Genomic DNA, 10,275 nt, shown 5'->3' with positions numbered 1-10,275 from the left:
ATTTTTTTTTCATGAAAAATGATGAAAAGCCATTAAATTCACAAATCAATGATTAAATCATTGAAATCATATGAAGAATCATATAGGAACCAAAAATGTTGAATTTAAAGGTAAGAGAATGTCGCCCTTTCTTGAGAGGAAGAAAATCGCTTAAAAATCTGACTTCAAATTGACTGCTATCACCTCCTAGCTATGCGTCTCTAAACAACCCTCCAAATTCTAGGAATTGCTACCCATTATTTCCATGAGTTCCAAATAAATAGATAAGGATAAGGGTCGAGAGAGAGGGGGGAGAGAATATTCACGAACATCCTTTTTAATATATTACTCATAAAAATATGAAAATATATTTGTAATGAAGCTTACTTAGAGGATATTAATACGGCACTCTAGAAAGTTCAATCATACAAAGACTGTCAATCATATTCATCATACATATTATATAGATCTAGCTGATTTAATCATATGTATACAATCATTCATCGAGAATTCATTCGATATGACATGTGGTATGCATACGGGAATATCACATTGATCAAGTTTTCATAGGAAAGCTAATATACACACAAACATAGTTCACTTTAGGCAGGGCTTGTGCCACTGTGCATGTGCACTGGGCTTTTGTCTAGTAGTTATTATATCATTTTCCATCCCCAACATTTAGAACACATGATATACACCAATTGATCACTTTTAGCACACTAATGAAATTGTATTGATACAGTGGAAGTAGGGACCCGCACCAAGTGGACCCGGGAGCCACTGGATCGATTGGTCCAAATTTCGGCCCAGGTGGGGTCCGCGTATAGAGAGGGGGAGCCGGTTGAGGGGGTGGGGCCCAGCAGAGAATTAAAACATTATATTTGGAGAAAATTAATTAGAATCATGGATGTGACCATCGCATCGTCCACCTGATTTGGGGTTGTTTATTTTACCCACAAGTTTATTGTTGAAATGAATCATCCTGCTCATTGCAGCAAGTGCACAGATTTTAAAGTTTATTACCTTGTTTAGAAATATATATATATATATATATGAGATTCTCAAGCCTGAAGAGCATTTTATTTTTATATTTCAAAATTATTAATTTATTAAAACATTTGTGCTTTTGATTTTTAGAACCAAAGTTTCCTTAATTCCATAGAACACAAGGAAGATATTTTCCCCACATTGCACTATAAAAACTTTGTAGACTGGAAGCAACGAGATTAATTTTTAAACACTTTCTACAACCTGTATGGTTTCTAAATCGTCAGGCTTGATTGCATTTAAGTTTCAATTAAATCCTTATAAAACAGAAGAATCCAATAATTTAAGATGGCTACTCAAGCTATAGAGTAGTTGTGAATGAATCGAGATTCCAATGGATAAACAAGCATTGGATGCATCATAAATTTCCAGCATATTTTGTCATATCCAGTAAGAATTAAAAAGCCGAGTATTATTATGCATTGTTTGAAGTTATATCAAACATGACTCGATGACAATAAGCATTTTGCAAAGATACTACCTTTTACATATATAATGTTATATCTGCTATATAATATCGTTTTGATGATATAAAATTTTCTTTCAACAAAATATTTTAGACTAGTCTAATAAGAAAAAAAAATACTAGAAATATATGGTCAATTGCTATTTAGTAATTATTTGAATTGGTGTTTGGCAAGTCTTTCTAAGAAAAATCCTTTAAAAGATGGGAATTTGGTTTTGTTTTATTAATTGTTTGAATTGTATGATTAAACAATTGCAGAAATTATCAATGTTTTGGATGAAAAATTAAGAACAAGCGGCCTAGTTATTTTCTTATGTGAGTTTCTTGCCTTTGTATTTTTTTTACTGGGTCGTTTACATCATTGCAGCGGATTGATCTACTGGACCTGTCATTCTGATGATTGAACTTGGCTTTCTTGGGGAAATGGTAAGTTTAACTGACGCTATAACTTGGTTACTGAGCGGGGTTGAAGTTATACATATTTTATAGTGTAGATTTCCTCTTACTTTTACAATCGGCTGCTACCAACTTTACTACCTACTGTACAAGGAGTACATTATCCCATGAACCTTAATGTGTGGCCATCTTTAATGGAGGAAAAAGAAAAATATATAAGATTTGGGTTGATATTTGAGAAATTGCTTTCCAATGCTCTTTTTTGCTGTATAAATGTTCCAATATTTACTTCAGTATGTTTTAGCTTGGGTTTGTGCTGTCCAATTTATTATTCTCCCTATCTATTTTTGTAACGTCATAAGGTTCACTTCAACATTTTGGTGGACTAGAAAGATTTACAAATCATTTAGTATGGTATGAGTACGTTACTGAAGTTAAGCGTACTTTTATATTTTCTCTTGAAAAAAGTTAACAAACCTCAGATACTCAGTCGTAATGTATACTTGAAAATTCAGTGTTTTTATTTTATTTATTTTAATATGCTGAACGGCTGTTTAAAACAACTTTAATACGTCTATTGTACTTGAAACAGAACACTAAAAAGGCACTAAGATATAAACATTTTACTTAAAAACTTTCATTCCCCCGCAAGTAAATGGAAAGTTTCCGTTGGTTTAATGCTCTGCTTTTACGTTAGCATTGATGTACGCTAAATATGGCGTCTCTTTATTGATTATTCTTTGTTTTTTAATTGAAGCCATTGGGTTGTTGAGGTTTCTGTGGTTGATGCTCTTCATTCTACATTTAATTCATTCGATATTTGGTTTTCATATTGCTTTAAAGGTAGCAACTTCGATTTTTGAGCTGCTGTTGTTGCCTTAAGCTGAACTATTATCTTGATTGTTCTTGCCTAGGTAGACGGATGAAATTCGATTCACACAAACAATATTAATGAGGTTTTTCGTTTTTTATTTTTTATTTTTATCATCTGATGGTACATCTCATTGGCCTTCTGATGACCCAATTAGGAGAATAAATGTATTAGATTTGGCCTATATTAAGAAAGACAAAAACAGACATAAAAAAAATTTGTTAGAAAATATTAGAAATGATATTTTTTGTATTAAATTTAAATGAGAATTTGACTCTTAACATGACACAATATAGAAAAAAGGATTTATATAGTCGACCTCATGTAGTGGGATAAGATTTGACGTTGTTTTATCTGATGGTACACCTCAATCAAAATCAATGTCTGTGTTCTCAAATCAACCTATTCCATAACGTCCTGCTACTTCTTTAAAGAAATCTTCTAGATGTCTTGTATCCATTGAAAATTGCTCGAATTGGTAAATCGTTACGGTTAGTGTTTATGATATCTACTTTTGAGATCGGGTCTGCGGCCGAGTGGTCGACTGAAGGAATTCCTCCCATCTCATCCAGGCTCGAATCCCCTAACAGTCCCCAAATAAAAGAAAAATCTTCTTCAGAAGTTTCTTCTGAGTGTGCTGGCAAAATTTTTGCTCAAGCCTATAGTTTTTGCTGATGCAAGATAGGGTGGATTTAAGGAAGACCATTGCGCTCTGTGTTTTTGGTTGTCTGTGGTGTGCTTTGTTCAATCATTGGGAGAAAAAAATTAGCTCATGCTGACAAAAAAACTTGGTGAGGGTGATGAGTTTAAATTTTATTGAATTTCTTAGTGTTATATATGAAGAATTTATTTTACACACCTTGAAAGCTGTTATGAATAAAATTGCACATCTTTCCCAATTATTGGCCATGCCAGCGCTCTTTGGTCGATAAGTTAAAGAGGAACATACAAACAAATGAGATTTTGCACAGGTAAAGGGAGCATCACATGCAATTTTAATTTCATTTGGGACGAATTTCTTAAATTTTTGTACTAAAAAACTGCTTTAAAAAACAGCAAGAAAACAGTCCCAAATGAAGCCTTAATAACTAGATTTTTCTGTTCATGGGAAGTTTTGATGAGGGTTTATCTTGAATGAATAATAGCCTCTACCATGCATCGAAACTCAACTAGTAGAAACAGAATCTCAAGCCCAAAGCAATATTAACCTACAAAGCAATATTTATGATTCTAAATTTCAGCGGTCCTGAAGGTTTTTTTATTATTTTTTTGGCAGGAAAGATTTCCCTTGTCAATTTAGACAGTGATTATTTGTTGAAAATTTATTGTCAAAACAAGATGTAAATTTTTTCTCTCCTCATAGAATAGTTCTACGTTATTGCGCTGATAGATAGGTTATTTTTTCTGTAATATGAATCAAATGTGTTAACAAATTGACATAGGAGCTTCCACTGGACCGAACTTTTGGTCCAATTCTACTGCAGCTTTTGATTCAGGCAAAGGCTGAACTTGCACCTATACATTCAGTCGCCTCCATTGTTTTCTCCAGGTTTGGTTCAGTCCAGAACTGAATCTGCTGTTGTTGTTCAGCCTAGTTTTGGGTTTCTTTATTTCTGTTTTGATTGGATAGTCATAGTCTATAAATAGTTGTAGATCTCTCTCTCTCTCTCTCTCTCGGTGGAGAAAAAGATAGAGTTTAGTTTTCTTGTATTTTTTACATAATTTTTTCTTTAAATCCAGATATTTAGGCTTCGCTTTCTTACTGCTTCTTAAAGCGGCTTTTTATTATAAAAATTTTAACTTTTTAACTAGAAAGCTGCTTTAAGAAGCAGGAAGAAAACCGTCCCAAACGAAGCCTTAGTTTTCTTTTTCCGCACCTTCTCAATGATAAATTCATCCAGTTACATGCCATTGAGAAGGTTCTTGAATACAGAAAAGTTCTTGTTGATTCCATTGTTAAATTGGTAGCCATCAAGATTAAAGGCTACATCTACCCATTTTATTATTATTATTATTATTATTATTATTATTATTATTATTATTATTATTATATAAAATATAAATACTACAGTATATGGTTACAGACTGACAAAATAATTAAATAAATAATTATGACTGCACAAAAAAATTTAAAAAATACCTATATAGATTCAGACAAATCAAATCTTGAAGGCACTATTGAATGATCTCTTTTTCTTTTCCTTGATTGGAAATAGAATGCAGATTAGGTGTGAGCCATTACAACTCAACATGTCACACACATCAATTGAAATTTCTAAATATTTTATTTATTAAGCATTCAACTGGGTCTAGAAGCACTTGATAATCATTTATTGTACTGAACACAATAATGCTTGTTCTCATTACAAATTTAAATGACAATATACAAAAAAATAAATAACTAACTGATTTATTATTAGAAAAGAAAGTAACATAATTCTCTCATACCCTTATACCTCTTATCAGAAGCTCTACTGACTATACATGCTAGCATTTATGACTCTCAATGTTTAGCACATATAAGATATTCATATATTTATGTTTTTATGACTCATTGTGCGTTTCGAATCAGAACATAACTTTCATCACATATCAAATTTTGTTATAATCACACATTTAAAGTAGAAAAGCATATAATTCATTATAGTGTAGTAAAAAAAATCAATTTTAAAATTTAGGAGAATGCTACAAGATAAAACTAGTAAGTAGAATTTTATAGTTTCATAATATAACCAAATTATCAAGGATTTTCATAATATTATTTTGAAACTTTAATTATATTACAATAATATTTTTTGGGTCAGAATAAATTTTTCGTGAAATAAAATAGTGAAATTTTCAAATTATCATGTATAAGTTTTTTAGAAAAATATATAAATGTTTAGAATTACTAGCTCTATGACACATATAAAGTTATATGATAAAAATTTTGTGGATATAAAGTTTTCCTTTTTTCTTAATACATATTTATATAAATTAGGATCAGGAAAATTTCAAGTTTCATATTTTTAAAGACTGTGGAAGATGAAATGTAACTTCTCTTAATTTGAGCATTTTCTTGAACGCCAGAAAATGAATCGGAGGCGCAAAAAACTTGACTCTCTCACTAGAATTCTCCATTTCTCTGACATGTGATTTATGATGGTCTCCTTGACCTAGTGGAGGTTGACTGTGGGATGTATAAATGGAAGTGGAGTTATAAGTAGACTTTCTGACATGTACATTACTCTGCATATAATTGTATATTCTATTAAATAAAATAAGTTAAATATAAAGGATATTTTGGTAAAAGGAATAAGTTCAATTATAAAAAAAATGTTATGAAAATAAGTATGATTTGTAACTTCCGTATAAGTAAACTTTGAAATTGTGTATAAAAATACGTACTCTATTCTATTCTAGAGACCAATACATTTTGATATCAATGTAAAAGTGCAAGAACATTATGCATCTATAAAAAAGTAAATTCTAACATCTTTTTAGAAAAATAATAGTTACTTCATGTTTACTTGAATTTAATATTTCAAACCTTTTATTTATAAATTACAAATATTGGTATTGAAAATAGGACATGGGTATGCCTACTGAGTTATAAATACTCACTATGTTGATTTCTAGCATTTCAGGGAAAGAGAAGAGCCCAACAGAGTGAGGTCATAAGGTACAGTTCAATTAGGCTTTTCTATTAAGATATTTTGTAATTCATTTTTCATTTTTTGATGTATAAAATCAATTTAAACTACACTATTTGTACATGAATTATTTTAGAAATAAGAATTTAGATGGTTGTTATTTCTATTTATTATTTTCGATTTCTTAGTATGCTCTAGTGTGTTATATAATGGTCGAGAAACTTAGGTTTAGGAATTCAATTCTTCCATTAGATCATGGGGTTGATAATAATATTTTCTACGCAAGATGTACAATAAGTTTGTAATCTTGTTATTGTGGCGGTAACGGTGAAAATGTAGCGTCTAATTTCATGGTGGAAAAATTAAATTTGTCAACAATGCCAAGGCAAGGTTTGTAATCTTGTTAAATACATTAATGACAATGCCTACCAAATAGAACTATCGGATAATCTACAAGTGTTTGTTGCCTTTCAGTGTTTCATATTTATCTTTCTATTAGGAGGATGTATTGGGTTTTGTTGATGGTGAAACTTTTTATCCTATCCTTGTCACCTGAAATTATTCCGTGCGGATACGGACGCTGTCTGGAGTTGAATAAAAATGTGCCAAGTCACCCGTTTGTTGTGTATCATGACTGTGCACGCTGTGTATCGAATGATGTGGCACATTCTGATTCACCTCCGAACGATCCGATATCCACATAGAATAATTTCTTCCTTGTCACACACCAAAGCGCAGCTCGAATGCAATCCAAAAAGCCCTATTGATTAGGGTTGCAAGCAAACCAAACGTTCGACGAGCTACTTCTTGTTCGGTTCGATTAAAGCTCGTTTGCGATCGTTTAATTAACTAAACAAACAAACTTGAACAATATTTTAAATACTCGATTCTTAAATAAACAAACTTGAATACTAATACGTTCGGCTCATTTATGTTCGCGAACAACATCATTTGAAATTCGTGAGCAAGCTCGTCATTATGCTCGATTCGTGTTCGATTTTGAAGCTCGATAAAAATAATTAATAGTTGACTATAGAATTAATAAATATAAATAATCATTACCTTTGTTAAATAGACAATTGCTTTTATTATACATGTGTTTGTTCATATATATGTTCATGAACGTATTTGTTTGATACTTAAAACAATTCATTAAATATGTTTGCGAACAAGCTCGATAAACACTAAACGAACGAACATAAACTGAACATAAACCGAACATGAACACTCCTTAATTTAAATGAACCAAACATGAACACCAACGCTAAAGCTCGAACAAACATGAACCAAACTTGAACAAGCTGGTATTAAATGAACACAAATATGAACACTCACATACTCGGTTCGGCTCGGTTCGGTTGCAGTCCTACTATTGATTATGGATCCTACTGCGAATTCACGCCGATCAACCATATCATAAAAGCATACGAACAATAGTGCGATGGAGTCTGAAGCTGACCAACCAAACTTATTATTAAAGTCATTTAAAACTAATCTTCGTATGCTCGGAAAGCAGATTAACGTATAAACATTATTAGTTTCTCTTTAGGCGGCAATTACAAGATTCATTCAAGAAGCTTAGCTTACCATCCTCCATTTAATTACTTCTAATTAAAGGCCAATTTAAAGGAGTTTTATTGTAATTTTTTTCCCATTTTGAATATAAAATGTTGTGTTTGGAATTTCAAACTAAAATGCAAAAAGGGAATTCATATTGCAATAGAGGGATTTCTGCCAAATGTTTATAATTCAAAAAGTTTTTTTTTAATTTAGTGCTAAATCAAATATTCAACTTTTTTACCACTTTTTAAAATAATTTTTTTAGTATAAATTTTTAATTAAAAAATTTATTATGCTAAAAATTTATTTTTAAAAACAATAAGAAAATTATCTCAAATGAAATGAAGCAATAGAAAAATTATCTCAAATGAAATGAAGCTTTAGGCTTTGTTTTGTGATGGCTTTTTTTATGCTTCCAAAAATAATTTTTTAGTAAACAATTTTTTATTATACTAAAAAAATTATTTTATAAAAAAAATATGAAATCTATGAGAGCACATATTTGTGGTGGAATTTAATTCTTTTTAAAATAACTTTTTAGTTAAAAATTTTGTATCAAAACATTGTTTTAAAAACCAATAAAAAAAACTTTATCAAATGAAATCTCAATCTAATATTATTTTTTTTACAAAAAGAGCACATATTTGTGGAACAAAAATAATTATTAGAAAAAAAAAAAGACAAGTTTAATAATTCATTCAAAATTTCAAAACAGGCAAATTGTTTAGCCAGCTTTGGATCTTTTCAGCTTTTCTCTTGGTATTATTACATGTGCATCCCAGATCATTATTAGCAGGACAAAGCCTTTATTCTTTTCTTTCTTCTCCTTCATAAAAAAAAAATTTCTTCAGTACCTCGCATGAACATACAGAAAATCACATTTTCCCATTGAGTTTTAACTTTTAACTTTCAAGTACAAAAATCACGCAACAAAAAAATTTATTAAGGGTCAGTTCGCAACAGGTGAGTTTTAGGGGTGATAGCGAAACAATCAAGAAAAATAAAAAAAATAATGGAAAGAAAAGAAAAAAATTCAAAATACAAAAAAATTATGGGGTCACACCATATTAAAAAGTCCAATATAAAAATTTATGCAAATCTCTCCTCTCTCGCTCTCTTCTTGCTCCAATTCTCTTTTACATTATTCCTACATATGGATAAATAAATAGATATAATGCATACCACCAAATGATACCACCTTTAAAAAAAATGAGAAAGAAAAATTATAAAGCCGGCCTTGCAACGCTACTGTGCTAGTTTGGAGCATCACGACACTCTACGCTCTGTCTCCAATATATCTGACAGCATCGCAACACTAGATATTTACTGCTGCAACACTTTACTTTCTGTCTTTTCTTCAAGTGAATTATACAACACTAAATGCTCTAGTACATAACACATTGGGGCATGGGTACAGTGTCGGGACATTGTATTAACAAAAAATTCTAACTACAAAACACCTGAACCAAAGCAAAGGAAGGACCCCCACGTACGGCAAATTATTAGGTACGGTGACCAGACCGTCCGGAAGCCAATCTAGACGCGCCACGTCACCCGGATACACTGGACCTCAGATACATCTGGATGACATGGCGCATCTGGATTGGTGTCCGGACGAATCCGGACACCGGACGTAATAATTTTCCCCCACGTACAACCTCCAATGAGCACAACAAATTGAGTCAGAATCCATGGCAACAATCAACCTCATTGATTGACATAATCAAATTTCACACATAGAATCTATGTTTAATGAATCCTCCATATGTAAATCTCAAATTTTTTTTATAAAATAATTATTAAATCTAGAATTTAAGACAATTATTTTATTTAAATATTAAATTTAAGTACAAATTACTAAACTAATTTCTTTGTTCTTGTTACTTTTCCTTATTGGCGTTTATTTGTTGTTGTTTTTCCTGATCTCCAATGCAACACCCAACGCTAGTTTGCTCTCGCAACCGGATTTGTAGAAAAAAATCGCGAAAAGGGAGAATGATCGTTACCTTCGCAGAAACACCTAAAATGGAGTTTGATTGGAGCAGAATTACAACATTTTGAAATTTTGCTGTATTTTACCGTGAAAAATGGAGTTCTCGGTTGGAGATGCCCTTAGTAGATCCAAGATGTACTAAGAACAAAAAGAAGGTATATAAACCCAGATTTATTTACAGAGGTTACAAATTTACAGCAGCCATGCTTAAAACCCGCTACCAAACAGCCCCTATAACTTTTCAAGCCAAGTCCTGAATATGATCTTTATATGAATGAAATTCGAACTCCCTCAAAGCCACCAAACATCATAAACTGCAGATTTTTCC

General features: G+C 31.3%; 1 protein-coding gene across 1 annotated transcript in view; it reads left to right on the top strand.

Annotated features, from left to right (window-relative positions):
• Positions 1-2,187, top strand: part of LOC110113608 (transmembrane protein 50 homolog) — an 11,982-nt gene extending 9,795 nt beyond the window's left edge. Inside the window, exon 4 of the mRNA XM_020846248.2 lies at positions 1,863-2,187. Within this exon, the coding sequence (XP_020701907.1) occupies positions 1,863-1,899 (37 nt within the window). The 3' untranslated portion in view covers positions 1,900-2,187. The remainder of the gene's footprint in view (positions 1-1,862) is intronic.
• The last annotated feature ends 8,088 nt before the right edge of the window (positions 2,188-10,275 follow it).

Source organism: Dendrobium catenatum, unplaced genomic scaffold (genome assembly GCF_001605985.2).
Source record: "Dendrobium catenatum unplaced genomic scaffold, ASM160598v2 fragScaff_scaffold_847, whole genome shotgun sequence".
In the NCBI taxonomy this organism is placed as follows: domain Eukaryota; kingdom Viridiplantae; phylum Streptophyta; class Magnoliopsida; order Asparagales; family Orchidaceae; genus Dendrobium; species Dendrobium catenatum.
Note: the sequence above shows the minus strand (reverse complement) of the source record. Positions and strands in the feature narration are given on the sequence as shown.